The following is a 23,268-nucleotide window of genomic DNA, read 5'->3' as shown; positions in this document are numbered from 1 at the left end:
AGAAGGTCCATATATATTTTGTCATCTAATGTTGTCATGTGGAACACCTTAAGCGTGCACATTAAAAACTAAAACAAGTACTATAGTGGATTTTCTCTACATTCAGTGATGCTTGGAACAAAGGCATGAAATAATTTTAAAATTGTTAACTTTGTCGTTGTTGTTGTTATTTGGTTTTTAGGAGCATTAGCAACTAAGGCCATATTGCTCCGGGGATATACGGTGGTCATTCCCTGACCTTTCCACATCCTCCGTAAACTTTGTAATGTTATTCTTGATTCTGAGATTATAATGTATACAAAAGTGAATAATATTTAAAGGTGAGTATATTTCAAGAGGAAAATAATGGAGTTGCTGGTTAAAGAAGTAATGTGGGACTATCTAGACAGGAATGCAACTATACTGCAGTCACAGCACTAATTTATTAAGGGACGAAGTCTGACCAATCTAATTAGATACTATAACAAAGTAACCAAGAAACTGGAGGCAAAAATAAAATTTTGACATCATATACTTTTGATACTGGCATACATAAAAGACTGCTATACAAATTGGAACAGTGTGGAATTAAGAGAAAGTTACTGCTATAGATAAAGGGATGGCTGAGTGGGAGAAGACAGTGGTTATTAATGGACTAATATTATTAGCAGAGTCCTCCAGGGGTTCAGTGCTGGAACAATTGTTGTTTTCTGTATTTATTAATAATACTGATGAAAGTATATCAAGGTTTAATGTGTAAGTTAGTAGATGACACAAATGTTCGCAGGGTGGTTAATGACAGGAATCTGGTATGCTGCTGCAATAAGACCAAGAAAAATTAGGCATATGGGCCAAGAAGTAGCAATTGAAGTTTAATTTTGACAAATGCAAGGTATCACATATGGGTGGCAGTACAGGTAGATCTCACTTTACAAATTCCCGGGTTTACGAGTTTTTTTTTCTCAAAGTATCAAGTATCAACAAAATCGAAAATATGAACATTAATTGCAAAAAATGAATGTTAAACATTCATAAATACCGCATTTCAAACCACGCACGTTGCTATACAATACAGTGTACCCAGCTTTACGATATTAATCTGTTCCAGAGACACCATTGTATTGTGAAAATATCTTAATGTGAACCCAATAACACGTTTTTTGGCAATTTGTTCCACGGCCTCAGAAATTTTCACTATACAGGTGACTCCCGCTTAACGCTGATAATTCATTCCGGAAAAACAGTGCGCTAAGTGAATCCGCACTAAGCGAGCCCCGCATTCCCATAAGGTAACATATGTATTTGTGAGTTGCGGTCGGTGCCATAGGATATTTCCTAATCAATAATAAACGGTAGTGAAAAGATGCACAAATGTCGGTCAAAATATTTAATATTCAAATATTTGTACATATAAAATATTCTGCATTACATACATATATAATTATGTGGTAACTACTTACATATCAAAAGTAAACTTAAAATTCCAATTAAAATAATGAATTTAATTGATGAATTTAAACATGAAAATAAACTAAAAGGGGTATTAATTTTAAATTCCCCGTAGCGTTACCACCCAACAATAAAGTCAACTGATCCTTCGCCGCTTTGAAACCTGGCATGTTTTTCCTTCTTTCAATATGAAACTTCTTTTAGGCATTCGTTTCCACAAAAGTCCTGCTTCATCTATGTTAAAAACTTGTTGAGAAGTATAACACATAATATCCCTCTTCAATAATTTTAACAAGTTCTTTTTTGAAAGTTTCGGCTCCTTGATCTGCACTAGCGGCTTCTCCCTGGATTTTAAATCTATTCAACCAGCCCTTACCAGTTTTAAATGGTTCCACATTTTTTTTTTTTTTAGGCGAGTTTTCTTCAGATCATCATATTGGCTAATCTCTTTCTCTCTCTTTTTTTTTCTGTAATATTTAACTTAACTGAATTCTGCATTGGATATTATCTTCAATAAAATTAGTTAAAGTCTTTCCATTTCAATCCTAATAGCCGGCCTAGCCCTAGTTGCTTGCAGTGGAACAGCTATCTTTCCCGCTGCTAAAATTAATTCTTTATTTTTTTTTTATAATTGTTCTTACAGTTAAACTTGCAAGTCCTAAATTATGGCACACATCCGCTTGTCTTTGACCGGAATCGATTCGCTTCAAAACAACTAATTTAATTTTTCAAATTCAGTCTTTTTCTTACATTTATAGTCTTCGTACTGCGCCCAAACGTTGCTTTTTTATTCCTATCAGTCATTAGCTCTTTGAAAAATGTAACTGCATTGGTTGCATTAATTAAGATACAATGTTCAAATAAACTGTCCATTACACACTATGTCTAATACTATACTGAGTGATGACTAGACTTCGGATAAATGAATAAATTTTCTGTTTATACTCCGGCACGACAACCAAGTCAGTAGAGTTTACAATAAATCGTCAATACAAATATTTATCATATTTAGTAGTCACGGGCTTGAACCCTGGTCCACTCAAGGAATGCGTGCTATGCACTCTTGCTCCTGACCACTCAGCTAAATGCATATAACTCAAATATTACAAGCAATATACTTGATAATTTTTTAAAATTTTGATCTCGGAACTACGTAACAAGTCACTGTACTGCAATTAAATTAGCGTGCGAGAAAATTTCGCAAATCGGTGTGGGAAATGTTTTAATGCTGTTTTGCTATTCATTTTCAAGCTATCGACTCCATCAAATGAAACGATTTCGTTTAAATATGCCAAAAATGCAATCTGTAAAAGAGCATTATAGTCAGATACGGGTTATAATATAAGAACAGCGTTATAGCGAATCAGCATAAAGCGAACCGCGTTATAACGGGGGCCTGCTTTAACTCACTAAAAGGTCATTTTTATAGTGCAAATTGTATTAGTTACCAATTCAAACCACTAAAACGCACTAACTTTCATCGTTATTATATTTTCTGTTATAAGAACCAATTTTGAACGCCTTTGTGACATTTTTCTGAAGCCCATTTCTAGAGATCATGACCATAAAACAATAAAAACAATTTGCACTTTCCGGTTTATTGGGTTTTTCTGTTACTGCAAGCAATTATAAACGGGTAGTAAACTCTATGTTATTGCATTTGCGAAAATACCAATAGATAGAATTGTGTGGTTTTTTGCGTTATTATGGTGAAATGCGATTCCCTTTACTGAAATCTTTGATCGTATTTTCAGAATCTTCTCTTCATTCTTTTTTTTTTTTAAGCTTTGTAAACTTGTTACTCCGAGCAAATCGTGTTAGTTGCAATTTGTGCATTCCATTAAAAAATGCTTATGCATGCTACTGAAATTTATAAAGAAAATAGAAGATTATCTTGGAAACAAACGCCTCTTGAAGCATTTCTGAAGACAACTCCTTGTGCAACAAACCAACGAGTGCCAAGCCAATAATAAGTGATCAACGAGTGTGCATTTAGTCGATGATAAAGAATAAACATTCTTTAAAATTTGTAAGTCATAAATAATTTCTTTATTATTATAATTTGCTTGATTTTACGGGCTATGTTTTAATTTCTTTGGATAAATCAATCATTGTTTAAACAAATTAATTAGCTAATTAATTTCATTGTTGAGAACGTAACCCCTATTTTTAACGCTATATCTGTGGGATTTAATTCCCGCTTTACGAGCACGAGCAAGGAACGAATTAACTCATAAAGTCGAGAACTACCTGTAATCTCAAATTAATGTACAGTGTGGTACAACATTCTGGGTAGCAGAGAATGAAACACACCTGAGAGTAATTGTGCAGTCAGATATGAAGTTCTTTGAGCAGTGCAGACAGGCTGCCAGGACAACTCATGGGGTTTTGTCAATGATATACAGGAATTCTTCTCTCAGGGATAAGGAGGCGTTTATCCCATTGTATAAGGCAATGGTCAGGCCACACCTTGAGTACTGCATACAGGTCTGGAGGCTTCATTTCAGGAAGGATGTGGAGCTGCTGGAACGAGTACAGAGAAGGGTAACAAGATGAGATTGGTGGGCAGGACGAAGGGGTGCTCTTATCAAGAAAGGCTTCAGTTCTAGAGACTGCAGCATCTGGAGACTAGGCACATGTGAGGTGATCTAATTGAGGTGTTTGAGGTTTTGAATTGATTGAGCAGATGAATGCTTATGGGATTCTTCCTCTTCCTCAGACCACACACATGAAGGGATATAAATTCAAATTGCAAGGATGATTGCAGAACAACCTTCCATCTGTCGTTGTGGAAGTTGAGAGTTTAAATAAATTCAAGGATGAACTATACAAACTATTGGAGGGAATGAATAAGTGTAGTTGGATTTTTTTCCCTTTTTTTTTGGCTGACGCTGTATAAGCTTGCTTTCTTGCATCATTTTCTGCTGCTAATGCTTATATTTTCATTCTAATTATGTTGTTTCTTTTATCAATAAAAGAAAAGGTAAAGAAAATATTTTAATTATCGTTAGACAAAAGTTAAAAGTTAAGATAAAGGTAGCAAAGTAAATGGTCAGGTTCTGATATTTTTGGCAGACCTTGTTACTACACAACTTGAAAATTTAGGCCCCCTGAACTATGTATTAATGAGATTCTACAATGCATGGCCTATGATTATTTTTGGGCAGCACACTAATATTTTCATTTGTTTCATTTATAAATGTTTCTATTTTCCTAATTGTTTGATAGAATCTTCATGAAGTACCACTAGATGGATATTTTAGTTTAAAATCAATTGAAACTGGAATTATAACTGTTTTCCTTGTGCCCATGTTTTTTGAATTTGGTAGGGACTACTTTGCCACAGCTTGAAGCTATATTATTAATAAGTTTCTCTTGATGAGTGAAATGATTTAAAATGCATATGTTGCTATAATTTATGACAATGAAAATGTAAATTTCCGTGGTCCTCCAGGTACCAATCAATTTGGAATAAAGTAACTTTGCAAATAGAGGTGCTCTTCCTTGAATAGCTAGTTGTTTTATGGTTTAAATTATTTCACTAATACAGTGAAATAATTTAAACCTTTCAGTTAGGTAATCTTTAATATAAAGAAACTACTAGATTATTTCTTTTTTCTGTTTATTCTTAATACTAACCCTCTATTGCTTGGTCACAAGGTACTTCTCCCACCTCCAAGTGACAGTGTTGCCAAACCAGACAGAGAAAGCTCTTCTTTGCGGGGGCAAAATGGGGCAAACAGAAACCAAAGTCCAAAAATCCAATGAGTAACAGGAAGTAAAAACGATGGCCCTCTTCTATCACTGCAACACATCAAAACTGATGTGGACAGAATCTAAATTTCTCCTCATCCACTCAACACAGAAAAAACTGAATGCAACATTTTTGCCTTTTCTACTGCAGAAATGCACAGAGAGTACAATATGAATCCCCAAGACATTATCTAAGGACAGTTAATTGACTAGCTGAAGTTGCGAATGCTTGAGTCTGAACAGGTACAAATTGATGCAAACTGAATTGGGGATTGCCTCAATCTGTCAAATTAACTGGAATAAGAACAGCAAGATCAAGGAGAAATCAGTGTAAGACGAATAATATCAATGCAAAATGTGTTGTTTTCTTTTATGAAAATCCAAAACAAAGGCATTAAGAACCTACAGTGCTTAGTGCCATGCAAGGTGTGAATGCTGAGAGGACAGAAGCTGAGATGTTTCTTGAGATTAGACTTGAATTTCTGTAAAATATGTGACAAAAGGTTTTTCCAGAGAACAGAAGTAGAAGAGATAAACAGAGAGGAAATAAGAAAAGAAATGGGAGAGGAAAGTTGGCTCTGTGAGTTTGGAGTTGGACAATGGATGTTGGCTGATTGCAGAATGTATTCATATTGATTTGAAAGAGAGTGGGTGTTTATTACAGATACCAATTCAAAAGAACACTGACCATGAATCAAATGAAAAGGTATGCAGAAGAAACTGAACATCTATGAGACAGACCTGTAGAAAAACTTTGTAATAGATGGGCGATTAATAAACCTGACAGCCCTCTTTGAAATGGAGTCCAGAAGGTGGAGAGAGGTTTTGTGGACACCACTCCAGATATGGGAACAATATTCCATGGTAGAGCAGATATGAGATTTGTACAGAGTGAGTATTTAGAAGAAATTAATGCAAAGGAAGCAACATCTGTGTAGAAATTGAGTTCTATCAAAGATGAGCATAACACCAGTAGACTTTTTTTTTTTTTTTTTTGCGAGAAATAAGACAGGACTGAGTTTTCTTTGCCCATTGGAAAATTACACGGAGATCACCATTTAAGGAGTTTGTGGAGGATATTTGGGAAGTTGAAACTATTTGTGCAGGACAAGGTTTTTCAAATTGGAAGGTGGAATGTAGTGTGTGATCATCAGCAAAACTATGGATAGGATTTCCAGTCAGTGGAAGGAAGAACTGATCTCGGGGGCAGACACTATCATTAATGGAGAATTCAGAAAACAGACAGCCACATACCTTTACCTGCAATAGTCAGAGAAGAAAAAAAAAAAAAAAAAAAAAAAAAATCGGCTACCTAATTGCAAAAAAATTGACATTGGCTCCATGGAGCCAAAGGTAGATGTGTGAATAATGTCATGTGAAATGAAAAAATACAATTTATAAAACCAGTTTTATTTTATTCGGTATTTTCATTTACAATCAACAATAAAGGTTTGTGGTAACCTTTATTGTTGCATGTTTGCACTGTTCTTTTCGATGTTAATGGCCGGACATCTGCCTATAATTGATCTTGCTCACGTTTACGACTCTCTCTCTCTTGCATTCCGCTGCCGACTTCGGTGCTTGCTTTTCAACGTTAGATTTGTGAATTTTGTCAAAATCTTTGAACACATTTAGTCAATGTAACTTTTGGCATCGTCACAACTTAACTAAATGAAACACAACCGCACCTCGACAAGTGCGAAGTAACTGAACGAAGTAGTTACTTTAATGAGTTGTTCAACTCTCGAAAACTAAAAACCCTGATTTGAAATCTAGTTATATATCCTTGCAGAGCTCTCAAAGGGCAACAATTTTGTTACTTACTGTTTTTGTCTTACATTTATAGTTTTCAAGATACTGCGAAAACAAACTTGAAAATGCTCGAATTTTTTAACTCTCAACTTTGCATTGCTATTACTCGGGAACCATAAGAGCTACATCAAAACTATTTATAGATGTAAAAACTACATTTCCTACTGAACAATTTTGTTGCTTACTGTTTATGTCTATCTATCATAGTTTAGAAGTTAGTGAGAGTGAAAGTAACCAAGGCGCAAATAACCTTTTTAGTGAACTTTTTTGTTTTTTTGAAAAAAAGTGATATTAAATATCAAAATTTCTAATTTTTTTCTAGCGTATTCATTGACGGCATTATATACCCAACAAAATAAGTATAAATTGTTTATACTATTGTCTATTAGTTTCAGAGATATAACAGCAGTTAGACGTTTCACTTTTCGTGACAACCTGAGTGCCGTAAGGTACCCCCAGCATAGACGTTATTTATCAAAAAAACAGTTGCCAATTCATAAGATGGGAGCTTATTTAGAAATCATTTATGCCAAGCAAAATGTCAAGAGAAATTTCCTGAGCTTCACCAAACTTTCCACTTTATTTGTCAATAGATGAGTAATGATACAAGCCAATATATCACCAGTGGACATTGATGGAATCCATATTGGCAATCACTGATCAGATAAAATGCTGAGTTAGTTTAAAAGTTGGCAGTACATGATTTCTACTTTACTTTGGAAAGAGCAGAATAGAGATAAATGCAATGGGATGATAATCGTATGGAGGGATTTGTCATTCTTTTTTAGAAACTGCTTGGATACAAATAAATTTCCAAGCAGAAGGAAAAATACTAGTGGAAAAAGGAAGTTTAAAAAAGGAAAAATAGAAGAGAAGCAAGATGAAGACCACAGGTTGTGAAAACAAGTAGAAAAATACCATCAGGACCTGGAGCTTTCTTGGCATCAAGATTGTTCAAAATTCTTCTGATCCTTTTGACAGAAGACCACAGGAAGTACTAAGCAGTGTCCTAAGAATGGTAGAAGGTGGCTTACCAAGATCATCAATGCAAGAGTTAGAAGAAGAGTACAGTGCTAATCAGTTTTGTTTTTAGCTGAGAAGGCAACAGAACCATCAAGATTTAAAAGGTGGGGAAAAAGATGGCAAAATATGCAATGAATAGCTTTGGCTATTTTTTTTTTTTTTTTGGTTTTTTTTAGGAGCATTAGCAACTAAGGCCATATTGCTCCAGGATATGCGGTGGTCATTCCCTGACCTTTCCGCATCCTCCGTATTTGGTGGTGAGGGGTTCGAACCTCGGTCTAATCAAGAAGAGTGTGCTACGCACTGCTGCTCCTTCCCACCTGGCTACGGAGGCACCATAGCTTTGGAAAGAGACCAGAATGTTTAACTACAGTTAGGACAAGAAGCAAGTTTTATACACTTAGCCTGTTCAAAATTTAATTTGGATTGATTGATAACTGCTTTGTAATCATTGTGATCTTTACTGTATGCAGAAAATGAACCTAGAGAATTGGATGTGAGCCAACTGCAATAAGCAACATGGTAATTATTGAACAGCCTTAGCACATTTACTGGAAAAACAAGGTTTAGATAAAGGACAAGATTTTAAGGTGGAATGTGGTGGAGCATAAAGAATTTCATCCCTATAAGAATACTGCACTTACGTGTAAAATCATTGGGATCAGAAGATTTAAGACAATAATTCAACCAAGGAAAAGAAGAAAGAAATATTGCAGATCATCCCATTTTGCATTCCTGCAATGCAAATCAACATGAGGCTGAGAATGGCCTCAACAAAAAAGGTTCCATTGGAAAAGAGGCCACCACCAAGTTGTAATCTGAGATGCCTAGAGGACCACTCACTTAGACCATGTATTTTGAAGGGCTGTTTCTGAGAAAGAGATCAAGAGTGCTAGGTATGTAGTTAGGATTTCCTGGTATTCTGGAAGATAAATGTACAATCTGTGCAAGGTCATTTGTAATTGAAAAAGCTCTAGTATCACAACCAGATGGGCCTGCATGACTAGAAAACTGAAAAAAAAAAATGGTATTGTGAACATTAAAATTCCAAATAAAATTACCTAACTGTTAGGAAAGTTAGATTGGGAAAGTTGAGCTTCAAAGAAAGGAAGTCAAAGAGCACAGAATGATTACAGTAGGGAGAATGATAAAGGCAACAGATGAATTTGACAGAATGGGATAGAGAGATTTTAAGCCACATATCAATTGAGAGGAGATTCCGAATTACTAAGTTGTTGCTGGAATATTAGAGCGGACACATGCATAAGTACCAGCTTTGAATCAAAAGGAATTGTATAGCAAATAACTAGAACAATTAAGATAGTCAGTAGTTGAGGCAATCAATAATAGTGATTTTCAGAAAAAAGTAAGTGGGATCTGGCAGACTAAGTGGAAATGGACATCACTGAGATTGGAACTGATACCATGTATATTTATGAAATGAATGAAGAACTGTTTGGGAGGTTTAGATCTCTTAGAAGATAAGCTTGTTCTATTATTTAGACTATTCATGATGTATTCAATAGTAAAGGGGATATGTGTGAAGTAATTAAATTTTTGAATATGGAGTACACAGCAAAAATGTACCCAGCTCCTTGATATTGTGCAGCCTCAACAAACCCCTGCATATACACTACTCAGACTCTCTCCTAAAGAGTTACCAGTAAGTTCAGTCTGGTGGATCATTTAATAACTGGCCTGCAAAAACTGCTTTAGAGCTGTACCTTTGAATGCTGGAGCTTTGTTCTGGAGACTAAAAATGGGTTTTACCACTTTGACTCCAATAAGCAAAGTGGAGGCAGTACACGGTTAATGTGAGTCATTTTACCACCTAATAGTACCACCATGCCTGATGATGGAGGGGGAGGGGATATTCATGGTATGGACAACACACCTCGACCTTGCATTGGTTCATACCTGAGTGCTCACCTCCAGTATACTAGATGCAGCATTTCAGGAGTTGTACACAGGGGGTATATCCATGGTTACTAACAGCCTCACCACTGTGAAGGTGCAGGCAGAAGATCTGATTGTTGCAGAACAATCCAGCTTCGTGGAAATTCAGTTCACTTGAATTTCATTTAAGTGAATCCTGAATATCATTTACATCAGCATTTTAGCCTACCAGGTAGTAAGCCCTAGCTTGTCATACCTGAGAGAATGTCTATGGCAAGCCTCGGGTACCAAAGCACCTGAAGCACATTTTTAAAAATACTTCAAAACATTTTTTTGGGGGGCATGTTCTGCTCCAGTCACGAAGAAATTATGTTTTTAGAAAAAATTAAGTAAAAAAACTCATTCTGTATAATAGTGAAATAAAAATTTCCATTTTCAGAAAAAACTGCATTTTTTTGTTTTCTGCCTGGCACTAAATATGCAAGCATTTGTAACATGACACACTAAAGAAGTAATTGAAGAGTAAGGCATTATGTGGTGAGTTAACTTGCATCCTAATTTATTAGGATGTTTTGTGGCAGATATGGTCCAGACTCAAACAATTCTGTCATTTATAAAATAAGATAACCTGGTTTACAACACTAAAATATCATTCATAGCAGCATTAATTATACAAAAACATGAATGCACACATTCTATTTCATTTCACCATGACCGCAATTTTTAAAGGTTTATAACACAACTATCAACAGATAAGTTTCCCTGAAATGCTATTACTAGATGAAATAAAAAATACTAGACACCTAAACGCAAGAATTTATGACAGGGATTCCAATGGGGTCAATTGTCTTTGAAAGAGGGAAGTCAATGGGCAAATTATATAATATTATTTATCTGTGTTATAATTATTTTATATTTTTTAATAAATAATCAACTGATCAACTATTATTAACAGATTTTTCTTATAAATCTACCCGTTAAAATTTGTATTTTAAGGATGAGTAGGTCAAAGAGGGAAAAATGTGTTTTATAAAGGGATTGGCAGATAAAAAAAGGTTGGGAACTTTTGATTTATGTTCCCCCCCCCCCAAAAAAACAATTTGTTGTGACTATCTTTGATTGCGCAAATAGAAGCGGCTGAAACGATTGCAATTTGACACTAGTTTTTGTGAAACTTATAATGCAGCTCCCCAACAGCTTTGAAATTTTTATAAGAGCATATATGCATCCAGGAAAGGTGCTATAGCAATATCATTTTCAACAAACAATTCTACATCGAGTAATAACATACACTTTTCTTATCGAGTACACAATGTAGTGTTTCCTATTTGACATAGTTTTTGCAATCTACAGCATAGCTGCCAATAATAAATTTCCTCTAAATTTTTTTTACTAGAAGCACAATACACACCAAAGAAAGAATGCATAACATTTTTTTCATAAATGTTCTTTATTGTTGCAATAAAAACCCACCCACCACTCTTACTGAATATGTTTTGTTTTACATGTTATAGTAATATTTTTTACTAAAAAAATTTATGAAGAAAATTTGACATTGTAACAGTTAGGGCGTTAGCAACATTTCATGCTTGAGCCTGCATTTTTTCCCTGTTTACATGATAATCAAAAGAGATTTCTGAAAATTTCAATAGAGAAATTAAAGAAAGAGCTTTTTTTTAAAGATATTGAGCTTAAGCTGTGTGGATGGAATACCTGAAGAGCACGAAAGTACTAAAATTCATTGGGGTCTAGGAGTTAACAAGTATTGGTCCCTTGATGTAACTAGATCAATGAGCATAGCAGTTAATGTTCAGTGATTACTACAGGGTGATACTTGAAATATTGATTCAAATCAACATTTAATCATCAACACAGATTTAAATGTTTCCTAAGAAACTCATTTATTCATAAAACCATTCCAACTTTTATAAATTTTTGTGGGTCAGATTGTTGGAAAATATTTCACCAAATGCAATATGTCCACCATTTTGATGAACAAGTTCCTAAAAGCATATACCAATGTCTGTAATGACATGTACCAATGTCTGTAATGAATTGATGAAGATGTATCAATTTCACACAACACAATCAACACAACTGAATGACTGTGGCTCTAAAATCCATGAATGCAGAAGGTTTCCTGTGGAACTTCTCTTTCAAGGAATCCCACAAGAAAAGGCAACATGGGTTCATGTCTTGACTCAGAAGAGGCAAAAAATGGCCATAGTTGTGGAAAGGATAATGAAGCTGGCAAGATGTTCAGATTCCCAAACTCGTTCTTTTAGAAAGTCTTTGAAATCCTGGGATAAACAAAGTATCATCATATTTTCTGCAGGTATCCAAAGAGTTTAAAAAAAAAAAAAGATCAACATGTCTGCAAACAGCAGTTACACTCTTTCAACAACAAAAAGGGCACTTTAGCCTATTGCCCCTCTTATTGTGAGGTGCAACTTCTGTGCATTTTGCTTATTGGTAGGAGCAGGTACTACCGTCTTTATATGAAATTGAACTTACAGTTCACTTTTAACTGATGATACAAATGCATCAGCATTTCGCGTGCCACCTTGTACAAGGCATTTTCACGCAAGTTTCTTCAACCAATTTGAAAGGTGGAGGTCTTCTCAAACACAAGACCTCTAATTCTGTATGAAAATACATCCTGTTATAAAAATTTCTGAATACTGATAGACTGCTGCAGTGGTCTGTCAATAGCTATCAAGAGGTGCCTACCATATGCAATTAGGTTACCAAAAATCAAGGAATAGCAGACTACATAATAATGAAGCATCTCAGACAAAGGGAGTAAGATACGCATACAAGTTTTCCTGATTTTTTTCAGGTACATGACATGGAAATTGGCCAATGAACAATACACTTGTGGAAACAGAATAAAAGCACCTATATGAGCTGGCACAATATAACTGAAGCAGTCACTGCAGCAACATAAAAAAAAAAAAAAGGGCACTGGCCAAACCTGGCATCATAGCAGTGGAATGATGTTTTAGTGACAGGATAACAAAACGACAAAACAGATTTTAAAAAAATAATAATAAAAATATTTGAATCAAGAGTGAATAGAACACACAATAATGGGTTAAGTGATCTTTGTTGCAATTTTATGCTGAATGAAAATGGATAATTGAAGTTTTAAGATTGGTACACATGCAAAGATGAATGGGAGAGAAAGTGCATGTCATGCGTTCTAAAGATCAATTTATCTTTATCAATTTATTTGGTTGGGAAAAACACCTCAGCTTCCCTAGTAAAACAATGCTGCCCAGGACCAAATGAATAACGACTGCTTCAGTAATAATAAATGTGGGATAAAAACACATACAGTAATCAAATGGCATGAAAGTGTCATGAAGACAAACCGAAATTTAATAATTTTTTGGATATTTTAAATGAGAAGAATCACTCACTGACAATTTTAAAATTAAATGGCTACCTTAAATCAAACAAATTTTCTTACCTTTCTTCCTTTCTGAACAACACGGTTTAAACAATTAGGACCACATTTACACCTCTTATTGCATTCATATATTGGAGTGCCCTTTGGAACATTCAAAAGTCCATATCTGTTATATGCAAAACATCCACCTGATTGACTTGTGCAGCATTCCTTTTTGCTCTCGTAGCAGTTCTGACATTCACAGCCCACTAACGGATCATCGGGAATAAGTATCCCTTCACCAGGCTTATAGTCTGTAATGTATACAAAATTGTCTGGTGGCCCTTCAGTGTCAACATAATTTTCTACAGTGATAGGTGCAACTTCATTGGACAGACGGTTAATATCATCTTCCCACTGTTTTAACCTTGGAAGCACCTGTTTACGATTCTCAGAAAAGGTCAAGAAATTTACAACACTACCAAACCGTTCTTCAATTTTCAATTTCTTAATGCAATACTTTGAAAAGTTAGAGCTCTGGCTTGATAAATTTGCTACCCTTTGCTTGAAGTCCTTTCTTATTTTAGTGATATTCCCATCAGCCATGACATCTAACGAATTTCTAGTTAACCTGAGCAGAACTGCAATGTCTCCATCATGTTTACATGCGTCATAAATAATATGTTTTATCTTCTTACGGTCTATTGCTTCATTTTTTATACCTTCTTTCCTGCAATTAACATATCAGAATTAATAAAGCATCCACAAAACCTCATTTCAAAATGCAAAAAAAGGTATCGAAAATAATAAAAGTGATTCTATATATATATATATATAAAAAAAAAAAAAAAAAAGCGAGACAGAAGGTTATGTACAAGAGAAGAGATGTACACACACACACACACACACACACACACACACACACACACACACACACACACACACACACACACAGTTCTGCCACTTTATTAGGTACACCTACCTAGTAGCATGTTGAGCCTCCTTTAGCCTTCAAAACAGCCTGAATTCGTCTAGGCATGGATTGAACAAGATGCTGAAAACATTGTGCAGGAATGAAATACCATGCAGACATGAGTGTGTTCCTTGAGATTTGACGGAGGTGTAGGCCTGCAGTGAACAGCCTTTTCCAGCTCATCCCAAAGATGTTCAACAGGATTGAGATCCGTGGACTGAGCGGGCCACTGCAGCAAAAAAAAAAAAGTCATTGTTATGTTCCTGGAACCATTCCATAGTGATCCGAGTTTTGTGCATCGGCGCATTATCTTGCTGGAAGTAATCATCTTACTGAGGATAAACTGTCAACATGAACAGATGCACGTGGTCAGCAACCATGTTTAGGTACGATGTGGCATTCAGGCGTGAATCTATGGGTATCAATGGACCCAACATTTGCCAAGAAAACATTCCCCCACACCATAACACTGCCCCTACCACCTTGCACAGTAATCATCAGACATGATGGGTCCATGGATTCATGTTGTTTTCGCCAAATTCTGAGCCTTCCATCAACATGATGCACCATGAACTTCGATTCGTCAGACCAAGCAACTGTTTTCTAATCCTCGATAGTCCAGTGCTGGTGTTGCTGTGCTCACAGGAGGTGTGCTCACTTGTTCTTCATTGATAACAAAGGTACATGATGTGGCCATTGGCTGCTGTAGCCCATTCGCAACAAAGTGCGACTAGTGGTCCGTTGCGATATTTTGTTCTGCGCACCAAGGTTGTATTCTGACGTGATGTGCGACATTGTGGCCTGTCTGTTTGCTTGCATAATTCTAGCCATCCTCCCCTGATATTAGAAATTCTAGCCTGATACTAGAAAGGTTGTTCTGCTGCATTTATATCGACAACTGTGGTCATGTGCCTTCAGAACATGTGGACTCCCTGTAGTTAAGTTTCCAATAGGCAGTTCAGTGGAATGAGTTTCTTTATTATTTCCCTACATAATAAAGAAACTCAATTTTAAAGTTTCAAATTAAAACTTTGTAGGTACATGCTTTTAAATTTTAATTTCATCTTATTTTGACTTCCCATCATTAAAGTAAGGTAAAAGACAATTTTTTTTTTTTAAATAATAATAATAATAAGAAAAACATTATTTCTTGGAAGCAATAACATCATCTGCATCTATTTATATATCATTTAATTCAATTTCATGAACTTCTGAATCTAAATTCCAGATAATTTTGGCTTTTTTTATAAGCCAAGATCAGACACTGGCCAACAGGCCAGTGTCTGATTTTCAACTATTTTTGTGCCATTGTCTATTAAAACCATGTTATTATAAAATATCGGTGTAGATACACTATAGATAGCTTATAAAAGAAAAACTACAACTGTAGTGTAAGGGCATCAATTTAATTGTATCTCATATTTGACTACCTTCAGAACGAGTTACCATGCATTGCACTACCTCGAATAAGTAATGCTTCACTAATAAGACTATTGTTACTTATTCTGAGTGGGCACCACCACCCAGCACCGTTTCAAGGCTTTTTTGCCTATCTTCAGTGGGTGGGCAGATACCCTGGTGTCGCAATCATGCCAACCCAGTTGTGAAGTTAATTCCACAATATGAGAGATGCCAAAAGGTGTACAAAACGTTTTTCTTTTATGAGCTATCTATGGTGTATCTACACTGATATTTTAAGCTCATATCACATTATACCTTGTGCATTTATATTTTAATATAGTGTTATTTTGTACACCTTTTGGCATCTCTCATATTGTGTAATTAACTTCACAACTGGACTGGCATGATTGCAACACCAGGGTACCTGCCCACCCACCGACCGATAATAGGCCAACAAGCCTTGAAATGGTGCAATCTGGTGGTGGTGCCCACTCAGAATAAGTAACAATAGTCTTCTCTATTAGTGAAGCTTTACTTATTTGAGGTAGTGCAATACATGGTAACTCGTGAAGGTAATCACAATATGAGATACAATTAAATTGATGCACTACTTATGTAGTGTTTCATTATGAGCTATCTATGGTGTATCTACACCGATATTTTATAATACAGGTAGTTCTCGACTTTATGAGTTAATTCGTTCCTAGTGCACGCTCGTAAAGTGAAAACTCAAAGTGGGAGTTTATTTCCCATAGAGATAAGGTTAAAAATAGGGGTTACGTTCTCAATGAAATTAGTTAGCTAATTAGTTTATGTTTAAACAATGATTTATTTATTGTATGGATTCCTTCAGTGTCAATCCATTGGAGATATTCTGGCTTATGTTACCCATTTATGGACAAATTCAATGTAAAAGCTTGGTGAAACACAAGCAGTTGCTCTTGACATCTCAAAGGCTTTCGATCGTGTTTGGCATAAAGGTCTTCTAAACAAGCTTCCATCTTATGGTTTGCGAACTGTTTTTTTGTAATTGGTTATCCAGTTCTCTCTCTGATTGCTCACTGCACTGTGCATCACTGATGGTAGATGGTGCTCTGTCTTCTAACTTCTCCACTAATGCTGGTGTCCCCCAAAGTTCAGTTCTTTCACCCCACTCTTTTCCTCTTGTATATTAATGACCTTCTTCCACTGACTGGAAATCATATCCATAGTTTTGCCGATGATAGCACATTGCATTCCACTTTCCATTTTCAGAAATCTTGCCCTGCTCAATCAGCTTCAACTTCGTGAATATCTGCTCCAATTCCTTAAATGCCGATCTCCAGGTAATTCTCCAGTGGGGCAAAGACAACTTAGTTGATTTCAATCCTTCTAAAACTCAGTCTTGTCTTATATCTGGCAAAAAAGGATTCTTCTGCTCCTATGCTTATCTTTGGTGACACTCCAATTTCTAGGTAAGCTGATATATCTCTTTTGGTGATTACCCTGGCTTCTAATCTCTCTTGGCACAAGTACATTACAAATATTGCTTCCTCTGCATCTAAAAAACTTGGTTTTCTCTTTCGCTCTCGTTGTTACTTTTCTTCCAAACAGCTGTTCACTCTGTACAAATCGCAAATCCGCCCTAATCCCACATCTGGGGCAGTGCCTCAAATCTCTCTCAGGCTTCTAGATTCCATTCAGAAGACGGCAGTTAGGTTAATTAATGACTCGTTAAGTGGAGAGACTCTAACAGTCTCTCCACTCGCTCTCATAGACGTACTGTTTCTGCTGCATGCCTTTTCTACAGATACTTCCATGGGCACTGTTCTTCTGAATTGGCTTCTACAATTTCTGCTCTCTCTTTCAAAACAGTCCGAACACATGCCGCCATCAGCCAACATCCATTTACTGTCCAACTTCAAACTCACAGAACCAACTTTTCATCTTCCTTGTTTATTCATTCAACTGCCGTTTTCTGGAACAACCTTCCTTAATATGTCTTTCCTGAAAATTACAGTCTACAGAAGTTCAAGTCTAATGTCAACAAATATCTTCTCTCATTTTCTCAACCTCCAATCCAAGCATGGTACTAAGTACTATAGGTTCTAATACCTCTCGTATTTGGGATTTTCATTAAAAAAAATAAAGAAATTTTATCTGAGCCAATGTCTTTAAAGTACTTTAAAGTATGTTTATATTAAATCTCATATAGTGCTGTTATGGTGGCAAAATGTAAACTGATGGAATTAAGCCTGGAACCAAACAAAACACATTGCAAAGGAATACAACATCCCTTTACTTACTTTATCTACAATACTAAAAAAAAAAAAAAAAAAAAAAAAAAAAAAAATGAAGTGCGCAATACTGGAGCAACAATAAAAAAACAGGAAACAAATTCCTAGTTCAAAACACAAGGAGCTTAAAACAAAACTTTTTGAGTGGTACCAACAAATGTGTGCATCTAATTTGCCAATATCGGGTCCGATTTTGCAAAAAATGGCAAATTATCTAGTCAGCAAAATGGAATTAGTGACTTCAAATGCAGTAGTGGCTGGCTCCAAAAAGGACAGGAATAACTTGGTTTCACAGAATGTTTGCAGTGAGTCTGGATTAGTCAACAAAGAAACAGCACATTCTACCAAGACACTTAAGTTGACAAATATACGGCTGTTGTTTTTACTTCCCATTATCACCAGTGTTATGCAGCCACTGGATCAAGGGATTATTTATAACCACAAGAGAGAGCATACAGAGCCTGCCTAATAAGGTACTTTATCCTCAACACAGAAGGAGGGAGGGAACAATTTGCAGCCAAACTGGAATGTTACGGATGCTATCTGTAATCTTGTTATTGCTTGGGACAGTACTGCATCAACTGTAATAATCAACTGCTTCAGAGAGAATACCATTGAAAAACATAGTCCAGCAAACAAACGTGATAGCAACATTGAGGAATTTGAAGGAGCATATGGATTTTGTTGGCGAATTTGAAGAGTTTGTGAAGGTACATGATGTAGTTTCTACCAGAGCAACACAACACCAGAAGAGCTGCTGAGCACCAAACAAAAAGATGATGTTTTTGTTACTAGCAACAGCAAAAATGAAGCACACACACACACACACACACTGCCATCTACAAAAGATACCCAAAATGCAGTGAGCATAATATGAAATGTGTTGGCCTGCAGTAATGTTGATAAAGAAACAGCTATTGCATTTGATAATGTCTGTGCTGTAGTTATGCATATAAGGACAAAAACTGTGCAAAGAACATTGAATTTTTCTTTAAATTAGACAACTACACAAATGTACACAGGACAAAACAAAACCAAAACTGAATGCATGCCAATATATATACATATATATATATATCCAAGTATGTAAAAAGAAAATAGGATTGTTAATTTATATCTATTTTATAATATTATTTTATAATATTATTTTATTATTTCTAATCTGTAATATTATTTTGTCACAGATCTGATTAATGCCATCAAAAATGATTAAACATTATATTCGTCTGTATATTATTTGAGTTAAGTTGTAATGTATAACATGACTAGTAAAATAGCTACTCAAGAAAAACCAAAAACCTATACGGGTGCTAAACGTAGCCTGGAAAAAATACATATATGCTAAAAATAACATAAAATAAGCAATACAATTGTACAATTAAAAAGTTAATTATAGGCGATCAGATACATTGAAAGGGACTTTTTCAAGGGCTAACCCTTTCAATGTATCAACCATAATTAACGAGCTATCCGTTTCTGTAGTCATCGTCCAGCATAACTTGTCCGAATGATAGTTAAAAATTAATGAGATAGAGGGCCATAAATATAAAAGGCATATTTGTTGATACATTCCAATTTAGCAGTAAGCTAGCGAGATGACTGTTAGCCCGACGGATAGCCAAAATTTTAATTAGAGAAGGAGATATATCCATTTTTAGGCCTATGTGTATAGTTTAAAATATATGCAGTCTAAGCGCTTACCAAGTAAAGTAGAGGCTTGTGCTAACTAAGGCAAACGGAAAAAGTAAAAGTATAGGTATAGTACCTCAATCCCCCTCGAATACTCTAATAGTTCATGAGGTATGAAAAATAGGGATAAAAAAGAGAAAGCTAAAAAGAATAGAAAAGCTAAATCATAAACTAACTTAGGATACAACCGGGAGCATAAATTCCCGACCCTTATAGTAAGGGATCCTGGTTATGGCAAGCGATGCAAAGACAATAGAATACGTTAACATTACGTAGAAAATATAAATGCTTACCACGGTATACCCAAGGTACAAAAAGCCCGCGTGAATCAGCACATTTAGATTATATACACGCCTACCGACCGAAGCCCCCCCCCTAGGAAAAGTAGTTAAAAGAGTTGAACTATATATTTAGTATTAAAATATGCAGCGCCCTCTGCAGTTTTTATATGCTGCATAATGTAATACATAGAAAAAGCCCGCAATTAGATATCTCTCGAAGTAATTGTAGATGTTAACAGAATAAGTTCCTTACCCACAGAGCAAATATAGGTACAACGTTTCTAATGCGTGTAAGCTATATAAAACTTACTCCATGTGCAGTGCCTACTATTTACATACATACATGTCCAACAAAGGCTACGCAAGCCAAAGTAACGTAACTACTACGAAAAAATAACCCACAACGGCTATGCTGTATCAGTGCCAGTTTAAGACTTTATCCATGATATATTGTGTGTTCGCCATTTGTTATTGGCTATCGATATGGCTTTATAAAGATATCGTGCAATTATGTAGTGCGGGAAGCAATTTTTTAATAATTTAGATCTGAAATCTATAAGTGTATCTATAATGTAATCGGTCTTGTTACATATGCATAATCTTCTGATACCTTGTGCGATTATGATATTGTGATGAATCCGTTTAGAGATGTTAGAGTTCCAGTTGGTGAGGTCTATAGAATTGAAATGAAAATCTTTACGTTTGTCGTACAGCTTAGTGTGTACCGTATTATTTATTATCCGTATATCTAAGTCTAGGAACGTAGCTAAATTGGAACTGTTTGTGTTAGTCCGTTCTAATATTAATTCTGGCGGATAGTATTTAATTGCTTCTGTAAGGAAATCTGGCATGTTAAAAACTATCAAATCGTCAATATATCTGTATATGATAATATTGTGTTTAAAGTTACTTTCAAAGTGATGTAGGTATAGATTAGCCACTAAACAAGAGCTACAGGCACCCATAGGTATACCTGTGTGTTGCCTATATAAGTTACTGCCATTAAATATGTAGTTGTTGAAAATACAAAGGTTAATAAGGTCATCCCAGTAGTGTTTCTCACAAGGTAAAAAAGTTTTATATTTATTATAATATTCAGTAAACACTGTTTTTAAGCAGTTATGTGGGATACTAGTAAACAAGTTATTGAAGTCAAATGTATTGATATGTTCTATAGTATTTATGTCTATGTTACTATTTATGTAATTTAATACCGGTCTATTATTGAGAATAATTTTGGAATAACCAATGTTCTCAGAAATAGTATGAAGTAAATTAGCGAGTTTGCGATGTGAAATCTTAGCGTAACTATCCCTACACGAAGTTATAAATCTAAAACCGGTAGGAGTTTTGTGAAATTTTGGTATACAGTATATGTATGGATATATGGTGTTATGGTTAGTTAGCTTTAATTTTTTATGCCAAGCCCGTATTTTCTTGGTAATAGAGTTACGTTTGTCTGTTACTAATTTGTAAGTGGTACTATTGTTAAGTTCGTTTAATAATATGGTAGTGTAAAATTTTTTACATATAATACTGTAGTTATTAGAGGCTTTATCAATGGTAGTAAGTATAAACTTATTTTGTATCATTTTAAGTTTCTGTTTAATTATAGCTAAATTAAAAACCTTAGTAGGTGGTAATTTATTGCATATGGACCTTATCTGTTTCTTGACAGCCTGGAAAGTAAGAGTAAGCCACATGTGGAAGGCTTCTAAGGATATGTTATATTTGTAAGATAATTTTAGGCTGAATTTCATTAGATCTGAGTGTAGTTGCTTAATGATGGCATTGGTATTAATATGGGTTTTTGGTCGAAATTTAAATCCAAAAGAAAGAATCTCGCGCAGTTCAGGATAGTCTATGATGCTCAAATCTCCAGTTATAATATGCTTATGGTGTTTGTCCACATAGGCCTGATATTGTGGTAAATGGCAAAAGCAAACCACCTCAATATCACTATTGACAAGGTTAGTAGCTGTTTTTTTGTAATTACAGACTAAGTCCAAACGGTTTGTTATAACTGAATCTGGTGCATATCTGTGAATTTGCAATAGGCAAATCACTTCTGTATAAGTTGATAATCTTATCAAAGCAAACATAATCCAATAATGCATGGCTAAATTTAAAGTTGATATATTCATATGTAGCTTTAGTTTTTTTATTCAACATGAATTTAAATATATCCTTAAGTAGGTGGTTAAGGTGTAAATTCTTATGCCTATAGGTGCAGTTGGCAGTGGCAAGTGCTCGGAGCTTACTGTGCTTCAACCCAAATATAAAATCGTGAATCTGTTTAACATGTATAACAGGTTTATCCCAATTTATTAACATGTCAGTAAAATCGTCTGTTATATTTCGTGTGCGGGTTTTTTTGCTATTATAAGTTTTTATTATTCTGTTAGCTTTGGGTCTTTTTACTATTTGAAACAGGCTATATATACAGGTCTCGTTTATATTATTGTTGGTGTAGCAATGTCCATTAAATTTATTATTAAGACCGTATGGATATAGAGTTTTATATTTATATATATTTATATTTTCCATTTCTAACCTAGTACTGTGGTTTCTTTCAATAGCTAATATAGTAATAGTGGTATTACTAAAGCTGTGTACTTGAAAGTGCTGTAGTTCAATGTCTTTAATATTTACAAATTTTTTAATGTGAGACCTATGTATGTTAATTCTAATATGCAGCTCCCCTCCAGTTTGCCCAATATATTTTGCTTCACATAAGTTGCAATTAATGAGGTACACAACCCCACTAGCATGGCAAAAAACCGGGATACAGGGATGACCTTATTAACCTTTGTATTTTCAACAACTACATATATAGGCAACACACAGGTATACCTATGGGTGCCTGTAGCTCTTGTTTAGTGGCTAATCTATACCTACACCACTTTGAAAGTAACTTTAAACACAATATTATCATATACAGATATATTGACGATTTGATAGTTTTTAACATGCCAGATTTCCTTACAGAAGCAATTAAACACTATCCGCCAGAATTAATATTAGAACGAACTAACACAAACAGTTCCAATTTAGCTACGTTCCTAGACTTAGATATACGGATAAGCTGTATGACAAACGTAAAGATTTTCATTTCAATTCTATAGAACTCACCAACTGGAACTCTAACATCTCTAAACGGATTCATCGCAATATCATAAACGCACAAGGTATCAGAAGATTATGCATATGTAACAAGACCGATTACATTATAGATACACTTATAGATTTCAGATCTAAATTATTAAAAAATTGCTTCCCGCACTATATAATTGCACGATACCTTTATAAAGCCATGTTGATAGCCAATAACAAATGGCGATATAA

At 35.0% G+C, this 23,268-nt stretch overlaps 1 protein-coding gene across 1 annotated transcript in view; it reads right to left on the bottom strand.

The window, feature by feature from the left end:
• The window catches only part of Su(var)3-9 (Suppressor of variegation 3-9), a 210,852-nt gene that overhangs the window by 59,359 nt on the left and 128,225 nt on the right, over positions 1 to 23,268 (bottom strand). Inside the window, exon 9 of the mRNA XM_090390180.1 lies at positions 13,385 to 14,033. Within this exon, the coding sequence (XP_090246306.1) occupies positions 13,385 to 14,033 (649 nt within the window). The remainder of the gene's footprint in view (positions 1 to 13,384; positions 14,034 to 23,268) is intronic.

Source organism: Mastigoproctus giganteus, chromosome 2 (genome assembly GCF_048544385.1).
Source record: "Mastigoproctus giganteus isolate SK-2022 chromosome 2, ASM4854438v1, whole genome shotgun sequence".
NCBI classification, from domain to species: Eukaryota; Metazoa; Arthropoda; class Arachnida; order Uropygi; family Thelyphonidae; genus Mastigoproctus; species Mastigoproctus giganteus.
The sequence above is the reverse complement of the archived record's forward strand: the minus strand, read 5'-3'. Positions and strand labels throughout refer to the sequence as shown.